Below are 24486 nucleotides of genomic sequence, written 5' to 3' on the forward strand. Positions count from 1 at the left end.
GGATACTTGAGTAGCTCAGTTGGTTAAGTGTCTGATTCTTGATTTTGACTCAGATTATGATCTCAGGATCATGAGATTGGGCACTGTGTCAGGGCTCCATGCTGAATGTAGAGCCTGCTTAACCCTCTGCCCCTCCCCTGCACTCTCTAAAAAATAAAATAAAATAAAAATGTCAAAGTCCAAATCCAAGACAAGGAGGGCATCCCCCTGACCAGAAGTATCTGATTTTTGCAGGCAAGCAGCTAGAGGATGGCTGCACTCGGAGACTACAATATCCAGAAAGAGTTCACCCTATACTTGGTGCTTTGTCTGTGGAGCTGCATCATTGCATCATCAAGGCTTCCCTCTTCTAGCTCACCCACAAATATGACTGTGACAAGATTATGTGCTGTAAGTATTAGGCTTGCCTGCAGCCCTGTACTATCAACTGCTGCAAGAAGTGCAGCCACACCAACAACCTATGCCCCAAGAGAAGATCAACTAAGGTCCCTCCACTAGCTTTTCCTTTACCCATAGGGCAGCCTCCTGCCCAAGCCCCATGGCCCTGCAGCTTCAATAAAGTTTCCATTACATTGAGTGGGAGGGAAAAAAAAGTCTGTTTTGAAGCCAGGCATTGACTTCTCCTCTTTAGCTATAAAAATCCTAAATGGCATCTTCCAAAGGCATCTGTTTTATCTACATTGAAAATCTGTTGTTTACTGTAGCAACTTTCATGAATTATCTTCTAGATCTTCTGGAAAACTTGCTGCAGATTCTATATTAGCACTTGCTTCACCTTGGACTTTTTATGTTAGAGACAGCTTCTGTCTCTAAACCTCATGAACCAACCTCTGCTAGCTTTCAATTTATCTTCTGCAGCTTCCTTATTTCTCTCAGCCTTCACAGAATTGAAGACAGTTAGGGTCTTACTCTGGATTAGGCTTTGGTTTAAGAGAATGTTACAGATTGATCTATCTGGACCACTAAAACTTTCTCCGTATCTGCAAAAAAAGCTGTTTTACTTTCTTATCATTCACATGTTCACTGGAATAGTATTTTAAATTTCCGTCAAGAGCTTTTCCTTTGCATTAATAACTTGGCTAAATGTTTGGTGCAAGAGGCCTACCTTTTGGTAGGCCTTTTAAGCCTGTTTTGGCTTTTGACATGCTTTCTTCACTAAGCTTAATTATTTCTAACTTTTGATTTATACTAAGAGGTGTAAAACACTTCATTTCACGTGAACACTTAGAGACCATTGTAGGGGTTGTTAATTGGCCTTATTTCAATATTGTTGGGTCTCAGGAAATAGGACCCCTAAGAAGAGGGAGAGATACGGGGAAGAGCCAAAGCAGCCAGAATACCCACAACATTTATTAAGTTTGCCACCTTATATGGGCATAGTTTGTGGTAACCCAAAACAATTACAATAATACATCAAAGATCACTGATCACAGATCATCAGAACAAAAGACACATCCCTTCTACTTACAGTTTATTTTATTTTATTTTTTTTATTTTTATTTATTTATGATAGGAACACAGTGAGAGAGAGAGGCAGAGACATAGGCAGAGGGAGAAGCAGGCTCCATGCACCGGGAGCCCGACGTGGGATTCGATCCCGGATCTCCAGGATCGCGCCCTGGGCCAAAGGCAGGCGCCAAACCGCTGCGCCACCCAGGGATCCCTACTACTTACAGTTTATAAAGCTCTTGCAAGTATAGTACATATTGACAATTACTTTTGTAAACATTTTAAAATACTTTTAAGAATACTTTATCACAAAACAAACCTTCACCCCTTTAGAAAATAAAATCCCATTTGTGTAACATTTCAAAGTTTAAAAATGTTTGTGACAGTGTTACTTATATGTCACACTACTCACTCTACTAAATTGTCAGTCCATGAAAATTGGGATTTTATCTTGTTCACTACTATAATCTCATCTAGACCTAGCATCATACCTACAACAAAGTAAATACTAAGTTCTTGCTGAATTAATGAAAAATAATTATCAAAAAAAAAAGAAAAATAATTATCTGTTATGTGCAGCGGTTAGCACTATGTATAAAACGATGTCTAGGAAGCTCACAATGTATAAGACGATGTTCTAGGAAGCTCACAATATTATCCAGGAAATGAGCCATGCATATAAACTACCACAGAATGCAGAACAGAGAGGCACTATAACAATTAAAAACATTGACTTTCCAGTCAGACCTCTGTTTCTTTTTCTTTTTCTTTTTTTTTTCCAGACCTCTGTTTCAATCCAACTCTACCCCTTACTAGCTAGGGGACTTCAGGCAAGTTGATTTACTTCTCTAAACCTCATTTTCCTTACTTATAAAAATGAGGATAATAAATATTCCTTTACATAATGACTGCTAGAATTAAAGGAGGTAATACATGTAAAATCCTTAGTACAATGCTTGGTATGTCACCAAAAAAGTGAGAACTATTATTATGAGAGTCTGTTTAGTGTCTATAAATTGACATAGAAAATTCATCCCCTCTGGGTTTGAATGAGCAAGCTTCCTGATGAATGTGAGTCTTAAAGAATGAACAGAATTTCAAATAGCTGAAGATGAAGTAAAGACCATTCCCAGCAGAGGAAATGGCATTAGCAAAATGGGAAAGCACAGATGTTTGAGGAAATGCTAAGTATAGGGGACAGGTAATTACTTTTCTTAAAGTAATGGTATTTGAGAAGAAACTGTTAAGAAATCACTGAGTATATGCCTAAAGGACCCCTCTGATGAAAATTGAAAACCACTAATCAAAAAATAAAATGATTCAGGGATGCCTGGGTGGCTCAGCAGTTGAATGTCTGTCTTCAGCTCAGGGCATGATCCTGGGTCTGGGGATCGAGTCCCACATCGGGCTCCCTGCGAGGAGCCTGCTTCTCCCTCTGTCTGTCTCTCTGCCTCTCTCTCTCTCTCTCTCTCTCTCTCATAAATAAATAAATAAATAAAATCTTTAAAAAAATAAAATAAAAAAAAATAAAATGATTCAGTAAATTTCTTGAAATTGTTAAAATATTTTATTTATCTACTTAATCATGCACATTCCTTCATCTTTTAGCCAAGGAATTTTCTTGGTGATTCTATCAGAAATTGACTAGTATTAAATTAATACCTGCAGAATGGCTTGATGGTCAGCAATAATTCTGGCATTTTCCATACTAAGAGTCTCAAGCATGCTGTTCAGCTCCGAACACTTTCTAGTCAGTTGGTCATTTGAAACCTAAGAGGATATATACAGCAAGTCAAACATCTCTCTAGTAAATAATTATTTTTACTTATCATTATTTTCAATGATAGTATTTCACTCTGTATGTGAACCTAATTTATTTAACTTATCTTCAATTGATATTTCATTAGGTGATACTTTCAAATATTTGGAGTCCACACCCCACGTAATTCTAAATCCAAAGAAGAAATTTGTTCATCTGGTGGAGCAATGGAGGCATTCAGCAGTTTACTGATCTTCTGTTCAGTTTTGAACACTGGTGAGACACAGCAAGATAGCTACAGAATGGACTTGACAACGTAGATGCCTTGCCAATATTATAGAATTTCATTCCCCAAATTGAATGACCATTCAGAGTTGTTTAGTTAATAATACAAATTGTCTAAGCTCTTTCACCCTCAATTATAGTATCTATAAAAGCAAAATATCGATAACTACCATTTCACAAGACTGATCCTCCAAAATAAAACAAAAATGCAGAGTTTGAACTCAATGACCTTGAGATTAAGACCTGAGCTGAAATCAAGAGTTGGATGCTCAACTGACTAAGCCACCCAGGCTCCGTAAGTATCTTATCTTTTAATGAATAAGTTCTTTAAGGATGGGGACAAATAACTCTATAGAATTAATTTAAAAAAACACTGAAGAATGTCAACAAGAACGTAAAAAGAAGTAAAGAAACAAAAACTATCTGGAAAGCCTAAGTGGTAATATAGTACAGAAGTTAGGAACAGGTTCAGGGGCATTTTAAAATTATAACCAGATGTACAAAGTATTCACTAAGGAATACCTGGTGAACTCTTGATCCTTGAAAAGAAATAGTTAATTTTCTTTGGAGCCAGACTGCCTAAGCTCAAATTCTAACTCTTGTCATTTATTAGCTATGTTATTAAACCTCTCTGTATATCAACCTCCTTACCTTTAATATAAGCATAGTAAGTTTCTCTAGTAGTGTCTATTGTGAACCTTACAACTTGTTAGTAATAATAAGGTGTTTATAATTATGCCTGGAATATAGAATGGGTTTGGTAAGTGTTAATTACTACAGCTATAGTAAAAGTAGTAGTAGTTATTTTCATTATTACTTTATAAAATAACACATTTATTTTGTATTTTCTTTATCATAAGGAGAGCAGAGCAATATTATGATTCCAACATTGAAGTAATCAAATTGTACTAACAAGAAGGTCATTTAAGTGATTAATACTATTTCATTGGCCCTATGAGACTGACTACACACACACACACACACACACACACAAATAACATCAACTATATTTGACAACCACCATCCCATAGAAAAAAATTACACAGAACTCTAAAAGCCAGCAAGCACTTATTATGTTCCTATTGTGCTGTTTGTTATAAAAGATACAAAGAAAGTGTAAGCAAAGCCCATGGCATTGAACTGCTTAGAAATTCACAGGTGGAGATGAAAACTATACATTTAGTGAGTAAATTATAAAGCAAACAAAGGCAACGTGTAAATTAGTGCAAGATTTAGCAGTCTATCTCATATCCTCGTGTGTCATAGGAATCCAGTGAAATAGGAAATGTAGTTAATGTGATAATGTTTCATAGATGAAATAGATTTTATGAAAATAAATAATTTGAGTGATGGCAAGAATTTACACAATCAGGATCAATCTTGGTTCTTGGTTTTTTAATTGAACAAAAGTATATAACATGTAAAAAACAGAGAAATGGAAAGATTTGGGGCAGCCTGGGTGGCTCAGAGGTTTAGCCCGCCTTCGGCCCAGGGCATGGTCCTAGAGACCCGGGAGCGAGTCCCATGTCAGGCTCCCTGCATGGAGCCTGCTTCTCCCTCTGCCTGTGTCTCTGCCTCTCTCTCTCTCTCTCTGTGTCTCTCATGAATAAGTGAGATTTAAAAAAAAGAAAAGAAAAAAAAGAAAAGAAAAGAAAAGAAAAGAAAAGAAAAGAAAAGAAAAGAAAAGAAAAGAAAAGAAAAGATTTACCTGTGCTTTTGGTGACAGGGAAAGAACAGTTTCTTTTACAAATGGTGCTGGGAAAATTGGACAGGGACGTGCTAAGAATGAAACTAGACAACTATTTTGTACCATACATAAAAATTAGTTCAAAATGGATCAAAGACTTAACATAAAACCTGAAGCCATAAAACTCCTAGAAGAAAACATAAATAAGTTTCTTGGTCTCACACCAAAAGCAAAAATAAAAAAGTGGGACTATATTAAACTAAAAAGCTTCTGCACAGGGATGCCTGGGTGGCTCAGTGGTTGAGTGTCTGCCTTCTGCTCACGGTGTGATCCCAGGGTCCAGGATCAAGTCCTGCATCGGGCTCCTTGCAGGGAGCCTGCTTCTCCCTCTCCCTATGTCTCTGCCTCTCTCTGTCTCACATGAATAAATAAATAAAATCTTAAAAAAAAAAAAAAAAAGCTTCTGCACAACAAAGGAAACCATCAACAAAATGAGAAGGCAGCCTAGTGAATGGGAGAAAATACTGGCAATCATACATTAATAATATATACCTAATAAGGGGTTAAATACACAACTTAGTAACTTAAAAAAAATCTGGGTCAAGGATGTGAATAGATATTTTTCAAAGAAGACATATAGATGGCCAACTATATACTCATATAGAGGTACATGAAAAGATGTTCAACATCACTAATCATCAGGGAAATTCCAATCAAAACCATAATGAGATATCACCTTATATCTATCAGAATGGCTATTACCAAAAAGGTAAGACATAACAAGTATTAGAGAAGATGTGGAGAAAGGGGAACCTTTGTGCACTGTTGGTGGGAATGTAAATTGATACTGCCCCTGTGGAAAATAGCATCAAGGTTTCTCAAAAAGTTAAAAATAGAACTACCATATGATCCAGCAATTTCATTTTAGGGTAGTCATCTGAAGAAAACAAAAACACTAACGTAAAAAGGTATAAACTTCTAGTTATAAAATAAATGAGTCATGGGGAAGCGTGATGACTATATAGCATGATGACTATAGTTAATAGTACTGTATTACATATTGAAAATTATTAAAAGGTGAATCTTAAGAGTACTCATCACAAGAAAAAAAAATTTTGTAACTGTATATGGCGATGGATGTTAACTAGAATTATCGTGGTGACCATTTTGCAAAGTACACAAATACTGAATCATTATGTTGTACACTTGAAATATAACGTCACATGTCAATTATACCCTATGGTGATGGTATGAATTTATATAATCAGCAGTGATCTTTGTTCTTGATTCTTTAAACAAAATTAGGCAACATCTAAAAACTACAGAAATAATAAGACCTACCTGTGCTTTTTCTGATGTTTCATGAAGGGATACTATTTCAGACCTCAAATATGCATTTTCTTCATGTTCCTTGTTGAAAGACATCTGCATATTCTATAAGAGCAAAAACATTAATAACTTCTCTCCTTTTTTATGTGTAAGAGCTATGATAGTATACCTCTACGAAAATACCTCTTCTGTATTTTGGTCAGTATGAGCTCAAGTTGTAATGATACACATACATAAGTGCCTTGTAAAGAATTTCTTAAAATCTTGCTATCTTCAACTCCCAAACTTCTCTTTTTAAATAAATTATAAAAATATTCTCACACTGAGTTTCAAACTAGAAAGAATTTGCCTATAACCATAATGTAAATATTTAACTAGCATCCTTAAGTCAAGAAAGTTCCGCTAAGATGAGTATTTGTTAGTTTATATTGTATACACATTTTTTCCCAAGGCAATAAGATCTTTTGTGATTTCAAAGAAATACATTTAAAGATCTTTTAAAGTCTTAAGTAGGTAAAGATGTTTTCATCAAGGAATACCTGGGTGTGGAGCAAAACAAAACATTTTTGCTCAAAAAAAAATTAGTTTTCTTTAAGATGACAGAAAGGTAATAGTGATGTGAGTTGTGGATTGGGCTTTCCCTGACAGGTAGTTACTGAAATGAGGAAGGGAAAAGTGCAAGTCTTCTCCCTATGGAGAGAGGACTACTCTTCTATTTTTCCAGGAGAAACATCTCAAGACTTAAACTTCACACATGACAGGATGAGATAGAACCCAGAAAAATTATTCCAAACAGGATGTACATATTAAGATTGACTTAGAAATGTATTAAGAAAAAAAAAAAAAAAAAAAAGAAATGTATTAAGATATAAAAGTGATACTATTTCTTTTTTTTTTTCACTTTTTATTGTGGTAAAATACAAAGAACATAAAATTTACCATTTTAACAATTTTTAAATGTATAGTTTACTTAAAAATATCTAATAGTTCAGTGGCATTAAGTATATTCACATTGTTGTACAACCATCACTACTAAAAAGGAGTTAATATTTCTTACATTGTATAAAAACTTTCTTTATAATAATTAGTTTGCAAGAAGCATAAGATGCAAATTTGTCTAACTTTTGCTAATTCATCTTTTTTTCAAACCACAATAACCTGCCTAAATGATTTCCTAATACCCAATTGACAACAGGTCTGAATACTCAACTCATTTACACTGCAACTGTTTTCTAATGAAGATTTTAGGAAAATCAGAAAAACTGTAAACCAACATGAGTGAGGAAATATTACTTAGTGAAGAGAAGAAAGAACATCTCTGAACTCTACAACCTCAAAACTTACCTTATTTTCTTCAACCAACTTGGAAATGAGCTCATCTCTAGAAACTAAAAACAAAGAGTCCACATAACTATGGTAATAATAACTTACTACAATGATACTGGTCACACAGTATCTTTTCCTTGAGTAGCTTTTTCTTTTTCCCCCAGTCTGCATGTGGTGAAAATAAAGAGAATACAAGTATTTCTATCATATTTTTATAGACTGGAAACTCAAGTCATGAAATTTTTTTTTTTAATTTTTTTTTTCAAGCCATGAAATTACCAAGAAGATAGTCCACAGTCACGTGCAATAATAAATTGCACATAGTAAATGGCATATTTGACTCCGTGCATAGAAGCTCATTGCGTCTGAGGGATTTTAAACTGGAGAGGCACGTAATCAAAAGCTTTTGGTTAGAGAGAACCCTCAAACAGAGGCTCGACAGGAAGAGGAGATCGGTTGATTATTATTGTTGTTATTTATTATTATTATTATTGCTGTTGCAATAACCCAAGTATAAAACCATGAAAGCTGGCTCTATGGGAATGACGACGGGGATGCAGGCGGAAAACATATTTCTGAAATAACAAGCAAGGAGAATGGTCAGGACTTGGCAGCTGCTGGTGGGGTAAAGGCAATAGGTGAGGAGTCAAGGAGAAAATCTAGTGTCTGGATTGAAGCAACGGAGTGTGCGGCCGACTTCAACTCAACAGGGACTATGCAGGACCAGGAGCAGGCTCCGGGCAGGATTGAGTGCAAATGGCTGCAGTATTTAAATATTCACCGAGTGTTGTGAGGCATCTGAAGGCATCCTCATGTAGACATTTAGATGGCAGTGAGATACCATCTGTAGCTCAGGACTATGATTTTATGTGGAAAAAAAAGATTTGAAACCACCCAGAGAGTATATAGAGCGAAAATAAAACCAAAGATAGAAGCAGGGTAACAGTCTGGCATTGTATACTAGCAGCCCAAAGTAAACTTTTCTGAGAGTAATGTTTTAGCTTCATGAAAAATTCCTAAAGATTTATTAGTTTTGTTTCACTTAAATATTCTAAAGCCAGAAAAATCACAAAACACACAAAACCTCATTTTATGTAGGATATAGTCAGAACAACTATCATTTTCTGAACATATAAGTCCGAGACTCTTTTCAAATAGAGTAAACTAATTGAAAATATGTGAAGAATAAAAAAAGATAATTATATGATCTATTCTAAAATTTCTAGTAATCAAAGAATGAAAGGGGTGTATTTTTCCTACTCATCACTTTAATTAGTGTGGTGTATAAATGTTTATTGGTAATAAATACATTTTTAATTCATTAAAGCAAATGTCTAGAAGCATTCCTTTTACTAATCTAGTTAGCATAACTATTTGTACCTTAAAGTAATCAATTGCACGAATGGAAAGAGTCTTATTCAATAGAAAGCATTTAGGTGATATTCAGACAGGCTTCCTTTTCCTCATGTTAGTTTTAGTTAATGTTGTGTAATTTTCATCTCTTAAATGGTCTTCCATATAGTCTTCACAAAATTCAAAGCTAAAGCATTAATCCAATGAGAAAAGTAACATTAAAAAAACTTACTAGCATAAGAGAAAGATATGTGTTTTAGTCCCAGGTATCCTATTTGCTGTGAGTCCTTAGATACAGACCTTTTTATTCTTCTAAGATTAGGATATATTTTCTTATCTTTCTCACAAGGTTGTAGGGTCCAAACAAGACAATGTGCAGCACCATAAAATATGTATTTTTGTAGCTACACAATCACAGGAAAAATGGAAAATTATCTTGGGGCATTATCAGTGAGAACTCCAAAGATAATTCACTACTCAACAACTGTAAGGAAAATCAGTACTTTCTGCTAAGAGCAGAAGAAAAAACATTGAACAGATTACTCTTTGCTCCATGATTTTTATAATTTTCATTTCCCTTTTGGTATTCCCTGCCCTCATTACAGCCAGAGAGCATAGAAGGCAGAAAATACAGGCTGAGGCCTCAAGTCATCATTTGTTCCCTTTAACTTTGAGAAGTATGGATAGTTTAGTGTATTACATGAGATAATTTTGTGAAAGCTCTATGAAGTGTTACTCACGTGAGGCACTGCACTATGATCTCTATATTTGATACTGGCTGAAAACTGCTTCGCAATTATATTTTAACAAGAATAAACAGGACAAGGGCTGATGGGTTGGAAGAACCACAACTCTGAACAACATGGGATCAAGTCTAGACTCACCCATTTCCTAGCTCAATCACCTGTAAGGACTCAGTTTATTTATCTGTAAAATGAGGACATTAAGCTCTAAGATAACTTACAACCATCCATTGCTACAAATACAGGTCAACAGACTAGCAACCTGAAAACAGAACGGGAGAGTCTGATAAATGGTTAGAAAGAGGTGAGCAAGTATTAAAGGCCTTATTTCCTTATTAATGTTCTATTACTCAATATTCAATCTAGACTTCTAGAAACCCAATGTTCCCAAGTCCACGAACCTGAGAGAGAATTTAAATACACAACAGTTTTCAGTTAAGAGGATGGAAGTCTATTTAATTACCAACACTCTCTTTTTTTTTCCCCCCAGTGCCACAGACAAGAGACATCAACAAGTTTTTACATTTGGCCTTGTGGCCTCTTCAAGAATTTCAGATCTAAAGAGTTTTTTCACAAAATCTCAAAAAAACCTAACAGAAGTGTAATTTCTAACATCTATTTTCATACTTAGATCAGACTTGAGCTGTGAGATAGAAGTCTCCAACTCTCCTTTTCTCTGCTGTTCTTGTGCCAGTAGTTCTTGGGTGGTCTGCATAGAACTGCGCAGGCCAATGCAATTTTGCTGCAAAATTTGCACCTGAAATGTATAAGAAAAACTCCTTTCTGTAAGGTAAAGATCTTTACCAAACTACCTAATAGCACATGTGTAAGGCAGATTTTCCAATCTTAACATCATGGGAGGGAGAAGGGGAGTTTATATGTTACAGTGAGAGATCTCAACAAGGTGTAGTGTTTCAACAGGGCTGTCCAACAGAACTTTCTGTGCGCTCTCCAACACAACAATCACCAGTCACAAGGAACTGCTGAGCACTTGAAGTATGGCCAGACTGAGCGAGGAATTGAATTTTTTATTTTATTTAATTTTAACTAATTTAAATTTTAATTAGCCATAAGTGGCTAGTACAAGTTATAGCAATAAAGGATCATTTACAAATTCCTTAAGTAGCATCTTTTTCATAATTTTATTATGAAGGACAGCCATTGGTTAAAATAAAGATTATGTAATCCAATTCCAGATATTAGAATTTGGAACTACTAATTGCTTTCAATACTTGGAATTGAATACTCTAAATTACATGTAGGTACTTCAAATAATAATACAAGCAAAAATTTAATAAATCTAGAGAAAATTAGCAAAACTAAAGGCTTATAAGTAAAATATCAGCTTTCTCTCTTGGTTTCACTCCCTTGACATAAACAAAGAGAGAAAAATCTACCTGTTTCCGTTCCACCTCCACTGTTGATTCCATCTCTTGTATTTTGAATAGCATGGCTGATCCAGATTTCTCAAGAGATTCCCTTAGGTGCTTCTCCTGAGACAGTTGTCTCCTTAGCTACGGAGCAAGTTGCAGTTAGGCAAGACCAAGGGAACATCACAGCAGTTTGCCAAAGATAAAGTCACCATGAAAAGTTTACCAGACATGCTGTCTCACTCCCAAACATTCTTCATTCATTTATGACTACTTCACAACCTTCCTTGTGTGTCTCCCTAAGAGATAAACTACTAAGAAATGAAAAGACACATCTGTTGCCCTGTCCTCCCATATAATGGGAAGACTTCTATAAGAAGTCTTTTTTCCAAACTGTGGGTCAAGTTAGTAAGTTGCAAGCAGCACTTAAAAAGGGGGAAAAAAATATCAGAGCACATAGCATATAATAAGGAAGCATAAGTTATGCTTTACAAAATGTTTCTGTATATTATTTATGTATGGTGTTACAGTATAAAGTATATGTCTCAGAATAGACGTGACAAAAAGAAGGTTGAAAAATACTAATATAAAAAAAATACTAATATCACACCTTAGTATATACACATGTTCTGTATTTCTGTATTTTCTTTTTTAATTCCTATTTTTCTATATTTGATGACTTCATCTACCTTTTTAAAAATATTTTTTATCCCACAGGAGTATAAACATACCCCTGAAAGCTGTTCCAATTCTGTTTGGGAATTTAAAGGTCTAGACAAATAATGAGGTAACTATTAAATAGTAGATAAAATTACCACTCAAGAATTAAGGAACACTAACCTTGTTTCTCTCAATTATTGACGATGATTTAGATAAAGATATAAAAAAAAGAGTATTTACTCATGAGGTAACAGATCCTTTCAAACTTAAATGAGAATTGCAGAATGCTATTTCTTTTATGAAGTGATGTTAAGTTGAAAGAAATTCTGTTTTTAAGCCCCAGTGAAGATGATGAAAGAGTACACTTTATAGCTCTTCCCTAAATTATACATATATATTTTATATGTATTTTCTCTATGGATGATCTATTTTATAATGTTTAAAGACTGTTATAATATTCTTAATCATAACCCTAATAACATTTAGGCTTTTCCAGTCTTTCATCCCGCTGAACATGCCTGTGAATAAATCTTTCTTTGCATTTCTGACTATTTCTTTAAGATAAATTCCTACAAGAAAAATCACTCGGTTAAAGTATAAATAATTTTTAGACTTTTGATACACTGGGTATATAATTTTCCCTCCAATTTTAGCGTATCAGTAGAATTAGAATAAATCCCATCAGTTCTACATATTATTATTATTTTTTTTTTAGTTCTATGTATTATTATCTTAAATCTTTGCTAATCTAATAAATTATAAACATCTTGACAGCTTTTCATTTCTTTGGTTATTAGTGAGATCAAACATTTTCTAACATGATTATTAGCTCTATATATTTTCTAAGTTAACATATATATATTGAATTGTTAGTTGACCACTGTTTTTTGGTTGGCTTTTTTCTTTGGTCGATTTTAAGTTATTTAAAAGGAAAGATTATTTATCTAGTTTTGCTAGGTTTTACTAGTTTTGCTTTTTGCCCTTTTTTCACATATAGAATTTGTGAATTCTTATGTGTTCAAATCAATTGAACTTTTTATAATTCTCTTTCTTCATTTCAAGTTTAGAAATTCCTTCCTCATCGAAATATCAATTAAGTATGACAATCTTATTTAATTAAGAATGAGCTATAGTTTTGATTTTAGGCTGTATTAATAATATAATACTAACTATACTATCAGACTATAATTACTTTGTGATATAAAGTAACTTATTGTATTTTTCTAAGCTCTGGATCAAATTACATAGCATAATCTACTCAAGATATAATTTAAGTCCTTTATTGAGGAATCTTTACTTGATAATTATACTACTGAAGTATTTATTTCTGAAGCATTAATAAAAGCAGTTTTACATTTATCAGAACCAGATTGTATATATATATATATATATATATATCTTAGGAAGATATGTACCACATTTATTCCGCCTTTATACAGCCCCCTGATGCCAGCTGAATTGTATTCCCCCAGAATATTATGTTGAAGCTCTACTCCCAGTATCTCAAAATGTGACCGTATTTAGAGATAGGGCCTTTAAAGAGGTGATAAGCTATAATAATGCTGTTAGGGTGGGTCCTAATCCAACCTGAATGGTGTCTTTTAAGAGAAGGAAACTGGGACACACAAAGGTACCAGGGATGTGCGTGCACCAAAAAGACCAAGTGAGGACACAGTAAGAAGGCAGCCATCTGCAAGTCAGGGAGAAGCCTCAGGAGAAAAAAGCCTGCTGACATCTCCATCTTGGACTTCAAATCTCCAGAAATATAAGAAATTTCTGTTGGTTAAGGCACCCAGTCTGTGGTGGTTTGTAACTGCAGCTCTAGCAAACTAATACATCCTTCCTGCTTGAATACCAAAAATGTATTTTGACTAAGACAGTCCTTCGAGGGGTCCTTTTTTTTTTTTTTCTCCTTCTAGGGGTCCTTGAGAGGATTCGATAAAAATTCAAAATCTTATCACAGCACTCAGAATTAAGAATTTCCTAACAAAGAATAATGAAGGATCCCTGGGTGGCGCAGTGGTTTAGCGCCTGCCTTTGGCCCAGGGCGCGATCCTGGAGACCCGGGATCGAGTCCCACGTCGGGCTCCCGGTGCATGGAGCCTGCTTCTCCCTCTGCCTATGTCTCTGCCTCTCTCTCTCTCTCTCTCTGTGACTATCATAAATAAATAAAAATTTAAAAAAAAAGAATAATGATAAATGGTAATTACTGATAGTCTTTTAAACAAAGGGGCTGGAACAAGTGGACATACATACATACACAAAAAAAAAACAAGATAAAAAAAAAAACAAGATATAGCTCTCACATCGTTAATTCAAAATGTATCATTTATCTAAATGTAAAATGCAAAAACTGTAAGGCTTCTAAAAATAACACAAGAGAAAAATCTTGGTGACCTTAGGTTTGATGATCACTTATAACACCAAAAGTACAATCCCTGGAAGAAAAAATTAGTCAACTGAACTTCGTTAATTAAAAGCTTCTGCTCTGCAAAATGTAAGCTACAGAATAGGGAAAAAAGCTGCTAAACACATGATTTGATTAGTATCCAAAATACACAAAGAACTTTTAAAACTCAACATAAGAAAACAAACTCAATTACAAAAAAAGCATACGATCTGACAGACACCTCACCAAGTAAGATCTACAGATGGCAAATAAGCACATAAAGATACTCATCATCATACATCATTAGGGAATTATAATTTAAACAAGATACTACTAACACATATTAAAATGGCAAAAATTCAAAACACTGACAAGACAACCTGCTGATGAGAATGCGGAGCAACAGGAACTCATTCAATGTTGGTGTGAAATGCCAAATGGTACGGCCAATTTTTAAGACAGGTTGGCAGTTTCTTACAAAGGTAAACAAAAGCTTACCATATGGTCCAGCAATTGAACTCTAAGTGTTTATCCAAATGAGTGGATAACATGTCCACATAAAAACCTGCATATGAATGTTTATAGCAGCTTTATTCACAATTGCCAAAACTTAGAAGCAACCAAGATGTTCTTCAATAGATGAATGGATAAACAAATTGTAGTATATCCATACAATGGAATATTGTTTAGCAATAAAATGAGTTATCATACCATGACAAGACTTGGAGGCACCTTGAATGCATATGCTAAGTGAAAGAAGCCAGTCCAAAAAAAAAGAAAAAAGAAAGAAAGAAGCCAGTCCAAAACAACCACAAGCTCCCACACTCCAACTATAACAAAACTATAGCCAATGAAAAGATCAGTGGTTGCAGGGGCTCCGGAAGAGAAGAGGGAAGGGATGGGTATATGGAGCACAGAGCATTTTTAGGGCAGTGATACTGTTCTGTAAGATATTATAATGAACAAAGGATGAATCTTAATATTAACTGTGGACTTTAGCTAACTATGATTTATCAATACTAGTTCATCAAATGTAACAAATGTATGACACTAATGCGAGATGTTAATAATAGGGGAAACTAGAGATGGGGATAACACGTTTGAGAACTGTTTTCTGTGCAGTTTTTCTATAACTGTAAAACTTCTCTAAAAAAATACTACTAAAATATCTAAAACCCAAAAAATAAGCTAAATGTAATACATTCTAACTATGAAAAAATCATGCTTTTATCACTAGTTACTGGCAAATCAAGTACATAACACAATTTTCCAGACAGCTAAATTTAACAACTTCAGCACTAAAAATCATAACTTAAAAAGTAATTTTTCATAAGAATTTTCTTAAAAACTGGGATCCCTGGGTGGTGCAGCAGTTTGCCGCCTGCCTTTGGCCCAGGGCGCGATCCTGGAGATCCAGGATCTAATCCCACGTCGGGCTCCTGGTGCATGGAGCCTGCTTCTCCCTCTGCCTATGTCTCTGCCTCTCTCTCTCTCTCTCTCTGTGTGTGACTATCATAAATAAATAAAAATTAAAAAAAAAAAAGAATTTTCTTAAGAACTATACCTATTTCTTTGTTTTATATAGTAGAATATTTTAAATATAATTTGGATCCTTTTGATTTGGATTAATATCAATGATTATTCTGTTAGGGAATATTGAGGTTTTTAGGCCAGGGTGTGTTGGATTACTAATTTTCCTGACTCTTCCACTGTGTTCAGCTGCCAACTTTTAGTCCAGCAACTTTTAGCAGCCACCTACTTCACAATTCCCAATCTGTTATCTACTAAAAGTTAGGCTGAAATAGAGGTTTCAAGGTAAAATTAGATGAGCAGGCTCATTAAAAGCTTTTTGTTTTAAACACAACTTTAGTTTAAAAGGTCTTTGTATGAAAGTGTTCACTTAGCTCTAGTATATGAATTTTGTGATAACAAATTTCCTTCCTGGCTAACAAACTTACTTTATTTCTGGTTGTATGGCTGTATTGTGGCAAAAGAACTCTTAATGTCAAATAAGGGCAGCTACTTTCACTTGAATTTCACATGACATTATTTTTAAAATCTGCCTACTACACAGTAATATATTTTTCTTCAAAGTTTTTCATTCTTTCTACTTTCTTAACTTCTCAGCAATTCCAACGCCCCCTCCAGCCTCCAGCATCTTTTTTTATCTTACCTCTTGAATTCTCAGGTTCATTTTACGTTTTGTGGTCTTCAATTCCTCTTCAATAATGGCTGCATTCTTCTAAAAGTAGAAGGGGAAAAGGTTCTAAATAATCTGTAATGAAGAAAGAAACTGTCTATAGGCACATCGGTTCAAATCTAGACCTTTTTCTATCAACCTATAAATGCTATTCTGGATATGGTTACAAATACTTCCTATTGTGAGTCTGAAGTAATTATTAAAGTTAGATATTTTTAAAAGAAAGTTTTTTATTACTTTGATCCATGAGTTCTATTATTTTCCTTTTATTTTTAATTTTTTTAAAGATTTATGAATTATTGGGACTTCATCAAGATAAAATGCTTTTGCGCCACAAAGGAAACAGTAGACAAAACCAAAAGACAACCTACTGAATGGAAGAAGAAATCTGAAATGTCTAGTATCAAAAATCTATAAAGAATTTATCAAACTCAACACTCCCAAAAAACAAATAATTCAGTCAAGAAATGCGCAGAAGACATGAACAGGCATTTCTCCAAAGAAGACATCAAATGGCCAGGAGACACACAAAAAAGGGATGTTCCACATCACTCAGCAAAAGGGAAAATACAAATCAAAACCACAATGAGATATCATCTCACACCAGTCAGAATGGCTAAAATTAACAAGTCAGGAAACAACAGATGTTGTCAAGGATGCGGAGAAAGGGGAACCCGCTTGCGCTGCTGGTGGGAATGCAAGCTGGTACAGCCACTCTGGAAAACAGTGTGGAGGTTCCTCAATAAGTTAAAAATAGAGCTACCCTACATCCTAGCAATGACACTATTAGTTATTTACCCAAAGGATACAAAAATAGTGATCCGAAGGTGCACCTCTACCCCAATGTTTATAGCACCAATGTCCACAATAGCCTAAGTATGGAAAGAGCCCACAAGTCCACCAGTGGATGAATGGATAAGGAAGATGTAGTAGATGTATACAATAGAATATTGCTCAGCTTTATCAAAAATAATAGTCACCCCCTGTAAGATAAAGCCCAACTACTGATTATTCTTGACTTTAAAATACTCTATAATGAGATACCTAGCTAATTTCCAATTTATTTGCCTCCTCAAAATTCCTCACTCTTGTCAGGCTAGTTTATGCATTTCCCCTAACTATATCAGTGGAAAGACCTAAGTTCAAATCCGAAAAGGAGGAAGACGACAGGGAAGTGTGATCTTAGAGAAATGAGTTCTCTCAGGGGCCTGATGCTCTTATTACTAAAACAGGGACAATAATATCCTTTCATGAGGTTTTTCAAAATTTGTTTTAAAGATTTTTCAGGGATCCCTGGGTGGCGCAGCGGTTTGGCGCCTGCCTTTGGCCCAGGGCGCGATCCTGGAGACCGGGGATCGAATCCCACATCGGGCTCCCGGTGCATGGAGCCTGCTTCTCCCTCTGCCTGTGTCTCTGCCTCTCTCTCTCTGTCTCTCTGACTATCATAAATAAAAAAATAAAAAAATAAAAAAAAATTAAAAAAAAAAAGATTTTTCATTTATTTATTCATGAGAGACATAGAAAAGCAGAGACATAGGTAGAGGGAGAAGTAGGCTCCTTGCAGGGAGCCTGATGTGAGACTTGATCCTGGAACTCCCGGATCACACCCTGAGCCAAATGCAGACGCTCAACCACTAAGCCCCTCAGGTATCCCAAGGTTTTTCAAATATTAAACCAAATAACGTGTTGACCATCTATTATACTGCCTGGCTCATGGAAGAAGAACAAAACTGTCAGTTGACTACCCTACTCTATACTCTTTCCAGCCTCTGTGGGTACCCCCTGAAATGTCCTCACCTCTCTACTTTATCTTCTAAAAGTTCAGCTCCTATAATATCTCTTTCTGGAATTCTACCCTAATCTACCCTAGATAGGGCATACCCACCTTCTCAAACCTACCTGAACACGAAACACTTACACGTCAATATTCACTTACTGTCCTACACCGTCCTTTAACATTTCCTATGCCTTATTTTTTTCTCTATTTACTTTTTCATGCTATTACTTGTTCTCTCAGCTAGCATATAAGCTCTTAAAAGAGCAGAGACGCTACCTCGTATCTTTGGACTCTCACTTCCATGTATACCAGGTAAGGACTCTGATACTGAAAGTATTCAATAGTTTAGATCATCAATGTAGGTAACTATGAAATGTCAAAAATCCTCACATCACATAACCTATTTTAAAAAGTCAATTTTTGGGGTCTGTTGCCTCCTCCAGCTAACAGATAACAGTGAATCTGTATTTCAGAATTCTGGATTCAAACCTTTGTCTCTGAGGCAATCTCCAGGGTGGCAGTCAACCTTTGCACTTCTTCTTGTGCCTTGTCTTCATCCTCTTTTACATCTCTCAGTTGCTGGCGCAAATTCATCACTTCAAGATGTAATAGCTTCAGGTCCTTGGAATGCTCCTCCTGTATTGCATTCAGTTGATCCTTCAGAAAAGCTACTCAACAGCACAGGAGGGTCATGGAGCAGTTGAAAGGTCAGGAAAGGAAAAGAATCATAAGCTCATTAAGCACCCATAGAGGACCAAATTTCTGATAATTCTCTTCTCTCTGTACCTGTTTTCTGTGGATTTAAATCCTTTTCAGTTTGCAAACGAAAGATGTTCATCTTCAAAGACTGGATGAGGCTTTCCAGACGGCACATTCGATTTATCAGAAACTCACAGTTCTTCCATAGAATATCTGTTTTTTCTGAACAAATGACTTCCTTCTCGATAGGACTAATGATGTTCACAGGCTCTTCTAAGCATTTTGGGGTTTCCAGTTGGCCTCTGGACAAAGATCTCAATTTAACAATATTATGCAATGCAATCATCAGGTCAATGTAACATTTCTACCAAGAATAAAAATTAGGGGCAGCCCCCGTGGTGCAGCGGTTTAGCGCCTCCTGCAGCCTGGGGTGTGATCCTGGAGACCTGGGATCGAATCCCACGTCAGGCTCCCTGCATGGAGACTGCTTCTCTCTCTGCCGCACCCCCCCGCCGAATAAATAAATAAAAAATCTTTAAAAAAAAAGAATAAAAATTAGATTTCTCAGTTAACAAGCATCTCCAAAATTTAATACAGAAAGGACCATTAGGTAGAGAGGATGAGACTAATGTTGGATGGATAAAGACCACTGGCTTTATAATGGTTGTTTCTTTTAATCTGAATTTTTTGTGAACTTTTATGTGATACATAAAACATGTTAAATGCTAAATCTATAACTATAAGCTAAGAATTAAAGTTAGCATGGAGGAAATATATTCACATATTTTTAGAAAAATTTTAAACAAGGTCATAATAAACATTCCTAATTTATTCTAGCACACTCAACAACTATACAAATTTCATCTTTAACTACTGAAAAATTATTCATTCTATGGGTGCCATAATGCCAACTATAATAATTTTAGGTTTTCATGAGAGACACTAGGTAAATATATATATGTAATCTTAAAGAAAATCATACCAGTAAATTAGATATTGGCTGCTTAAGCACCCAGATTCCTCAGGTCATTAATAATCCAACTTTTAATGGCAAAACTTCTTTAGCCAATGAGGTACCTTTTTTTTTTCTGAGTACCTCATTCTAAATTATGATTTTTTTAAAAAAAACTTAAAATCTTTCTTTTAATTCACAAGTCTGGGGAAAGAAAATGAAGACCATATTAATGGCATGAATCAAGTTTAAATGTTCACCTTACTATCAAAATCTATTTTTGATTTAAAAAATAAGAACCAAAAAAAATTAAAAAATTAAAAAATAAATAAATAAATAAATAATATAATAAAATAAAAATAAAAAATAAGAACCAAATTTTTTCTAATTATACAAAAATTTCCATGTTTATTTTCAATCAAGTTTTGAAGGTGAACAGGATATCAAAGTTTGTGCATCTAATTAGCACACTTTAAATGGCTGTTTAGGGGAATAGTGGTAATAATAGCTCTATTACGGGATGACAACTATTTTGCAAATATTTTCTAATTACTGTTCAAATGGCAACTGTTTTTCCTTAATTCTTTTATAAATGCCTATATTTCATCTGCCAAACCATCTGCACTGTCACTCCTTATTAATAACCAGTGAGGCAGAATTTTTCAGCCTACAAAGATCTAGTTCATTTTCCATTTGTTACCTTTTTTCACCAAAGTCCAACATTATTAGATCGTCCCTCAGAGAACTGGTCTGTTCCTCAACTATTCTCATCCTTTGCTGAAGTACTGTGAATGTTTCAGAAGCTGTAGCATTGATGTGGGTTGGAGAAAGGACTGGTCTGGTCACTGCAGTTTCCATATGCACCTGCGATTAAAGTCACAATATTAGTACAGTAGGTTCTATTATGTTCAAAATAGTCACTGTCCCTTCCTGTGGGAGAATTATACATCTCTGTCCTGCTGAAATCAGAAATGGCCATGTGTCTTGCTTTAACTTAATGTGGGTGGAAGCTTTAACAGCTAATTTGTCATTCATTATCTCCTTCTTTCTTCCCCTCCATGAGATAAGCCACAACCCAGATAGGGCCAGCTTCATGTGCCGAGATCCCAGAGTGAAGACGACATGAAGCAGAGCCATGATCCATCCATGACATCCAGTGTGAGTAGGCAATAAATTTATGTTGTTTTAAGACACTGAGATTGGGACACCTGGGTGGCTCAGTGGTTGAGACTCTGTCTTCGGCTCAGAGTGTGATCCTGCAGTCCTGGGATCAAGTCCCCCATGAAGCACCCCGCAGGAAACCTGCTACCCCCTCTGCCTACATCTCTGCCTCTCTCTCTCTGCATCTCTCATGAATAAATAAAAAAATTTTTTTAAAAAGACACTGAGATTGTTGAATAGTTTGTTATTGCATCATAATCTAGTCCATCCTATCTGTTCCTATTAGATACATACTAGGACCTATGACTTGCCTGAGGGAATTATTAACTTCTTTTATTACTAGCCATCATCGTTTTAAGATTTTCCAACCAACCTTTCAGAAAAACATTCTATACTTAGACTTCTGAGCACCCATTGTAAAATAAATTTGCCAACTATATCGAAGCAACGATTTTATTTTTTTTAACAAGTTTTTTATTATTTTTTTTTATTTTTTTTAAATTTTTATTTATTTATGATAGTCACAGAGAGAGAGAGAGAGAGGCAGAGACACAGGCAGAGGGAGAAGCAGGCTCCATGCACCGGGAGCCCGACGCAGGATTCGATCCCGGGTCTCCAGGATCGCACCCTGGGCCAAAGGCAGGCGCCAAACCGCTGCGCCACCCAGGGATCCCCGAAGCAACGATTTTAAAAAGAAATTTGCAAACTTCATAGCCTAGCAAAAATTCTTCTATAGCTAATGACATAAAATTTCTCCCCCAAAACTGTTTAAGAGTACTTTTTGAAATATTTGTGACAGGGATCCCCGGGGGGCGCAGCGGTTTGGCGCCTGCCTTTGGCCCAGGGCGTGATCCTGGAGACCCGGGATCGAATCCCACGTCGGGCTCCCCGTGCATGGAGCCTGCTTCTCCCTCTGCCTATATCTCTGCCTCTCTCTCTCTCTGTGTGACTATCATAAATTTAAAAAAAAAAAATGAAATATTTGTGACAGAATTAGGTAAAATTAGCATAGGAGAAACAGTCCAACATATAGATGAATCATGGGCCCAAAGTTCAATGATAAGGTCATTGGTGGAAAGAAATTTTAAGGACATTTTCCTGCAACTCCATCCTAGACATTTCTATATTAACTAGACTGTAAACTTTAACCATTACTACCAACAGTGCTCCTATGGAAACGTGTTCACAAAGATCCCACTTTGGATGTTAGGAACACATATTTTCTCTCCCACTTGCTGTATAATCAAGTATCTCTCTTCCCCTCATCTCTCAGGCAGCGGAAGTGGTGACTAGCTTAGGTCCAAGTAACTGAAGGTAATCGCCATCACTCAAGGCAAGGCAAGATTTTAAAAAGTGGGAAAACTGATGGCAGGATTTAAGGGGGCAAGAAGCATGGCAAGAGGGTGTGAAAAGGCTGAGCTTCTTGCCAATATAACTGTGCTACAGCCATCAAGGACATTTCTTCATCCTAAATAGTTCTCTAATCATCTTTTATCTCCCCTCAGTAGGTCCCAGAGAATGGCCTATTCTCTTTTTTTTTTAATTTACTGAGAAATAATTGAATATAACTGTATATATTTAAAGTGTACAATATGATTTGATAAACATATAAACTGTAGAATGGTTACCAAGATCAAGATAATTAACACATCCATCACCCCACATAGGTAACACAGTTAACTTTGTGTGTCTGTGATAAAAATGCTTAAGACCTACTCTCACAACTTTCAACTATACAACATATTACTATGTTACTATGCTGTACATTAGATCCTCAGAATATCTTTTTTTTAAAAAAGATTTTATTTATTTATTCATGAGAGACACAGAGAGAGAGGCAGAGACATAGGCAGAGGGAGAGGCAGGCTCCATGCAGGGAGCCCGACGAGGGACTCGATCCGGGGTCTCCAGGATCACGCCCTGGGCTGAAGGCAGCGCTAAACCACTGAGCCACCTGGGCTGCCCAATCCTCAGAATATCTTGAGAAGGTAACCTACAGAATGGTATAAAATCTGATAAGAGGATAATGTCCAAAATATAGAAAGAACTCATATACCTCAACTGCAAAAAAGCAAAGAAAACAACTAAAAAATAGGCAGAGGACCTGAATAGACATTTTCCTCAAAGACAACATACAGATGGCCAATAGATAAATGAAAAGGTGCTCAACATCACTAATCACCAGGTAGATGTAAATCAAAACCACGATGACATATAACCTCACACTCGTTAGGATAACTATTATCAAAAAGACAGAGAGCAAATGTTGGTGAAGATGAGAACCCTCACACACTATTGGTGGGAATATAAAATGGCACAGCCATTATGGAAAACAGTACAGAAGTTCCTCAAAAAGTTAAAAATCGAACTAACATAGGATCCAGTAATCCACTTGTCGGTATATATGCAAAGGAAACAAAGAATATTTCAAAGAGGTACCTGTTCACTCATGTTTAGGGCAGCATTATTCACATTAGCCAAGATAGAGAAACCACCTAAACAGCCTTCAACAGATGAATGAAGAACATATGAGATGTATATATACATATACATCCTCAATAGATAAATTATATTGTTCAACCATAAAAAGAAAGAAAACCCTGCTATTGACAACGACATAGATGAATCTAGAGGGCACTGTGGTATGTGAGATAAACCAGAAAGAGAAAGAAAAATACTATTCTGAAATCACTTGTCTGTGGAATTAAAAAAAAAAAAAAGTTAATTTCATAGAAACGGAATAGAATGAGCTGGAGGGAGGGAAAAATGGAAGGGTACAAATTTTCTTTTTACTCTTATTCTAGTGATTCTGATGAGGATTTCTCTCTTTCATTCTCATCTATGAAACAGAAAGCACTTCTGACTCACATAATCTGAATTTGTTAAAACACTTCCTGTTAACGGTCAGCTTAAGGACACAGAGGTTAAGAAGCTCTCTGTAATTTCCTTCCATGCTTTCAATTTTTCCTGAAGGGGCAGACAAAGGTGTATATAGATAGTAACAGAGTCTCTGGATATACAAAGATTTGAAGTAAGGTTCATCTACGTCTCTGAAAAAAAGCCAGATTTGGAGACACCTGCTCATGTTACCACAGGTACCACCCACAGGTTCCTCAGGTAACAGAATGAAGACCCTTCATGAAACCAGGGTTAGGTTTGTGGGAACCACCAATAGCATGGGGTGGGGAGAAAATGGAAGGGTAACAAGGGAGAAACACCACATGCAATTACCCTCCATTCCATTTTCTGTCACCTGCTGTCTTGTCACTGCCCACGTAGAAATGACCCAGACCCAAAGTGGGGAGAAAACATAAAGAATGTATAATAAGGTTTGAGGTTTTGTTCTC

The 24486-nt window shown here is 35.7% G+C and overlaps 1 protein-coding gene across 8 annotated transcripts in view; it reads right to left on the reverse strand.

Annotated features, from left to right (window-relative positions):
• CCDC150 (coiled-coil domain containing 150) overlaps positions 1-24486 on the reverse strand; it is a 78382-nt gene that overhangs the window by 48873 nt on the left and 5023 nt on the right. For 5 of the 8 annotated variants that reach the window (XM_072740985.1, XM_072740990.1, XM_072740988.1 and 2 more), the window contains exons 2-10: positions 20679-20842; positions 19114-19328; positions 18817-18995; positions 16524-16592; positions 11329-11445; positions 10559-10688; positions 7854-7897; positions 6522-6614; positions 3112-3219 (exon numbers count right to left, since the gene is read on the reverse strand). In XM_072740985.1, coding sequence (XP_072597086.1) covers positions 3112-3219; positions 6522-6614; positions 7854-7897; positions 10559-10688; positions 11329-11445; positions 16524-16592; positions 18817-18995; positions 19114-19328; positions 20679-20842 — 1119 coding nt within the window. Of the gene's footprint in view, positions 1-3111; positions 3220-6521; positions 6615-7853; positions 7898-10558; positions 10689-11328; positions 11446-16523; positions 16593-18816; positions 18996-19113; positions 19341-20678; positions 20843-24486 lie in introns of all 8 variants that reach the window. The other 3 variants (XM_072740984.1, XM_072740987.1, XM_072740989.1) reach the window with 1 other exon arrangement.

The sequence above is a fragment of the Vulpes vulpes genome, chromosome 16 (assembly GCF_048418805.1).
Source record: "Vulpes vulpes isolate BD-2025 chromosome 16, VulVul3, whole genome shotgun sequence".
NCBI classification, from domain to species: domain Eukaryota; kingdom Metazoa; phylum Chordata; class Mammalia; order Carnivora; family Canidae; genus Vulpes; species Vulpes vulpes.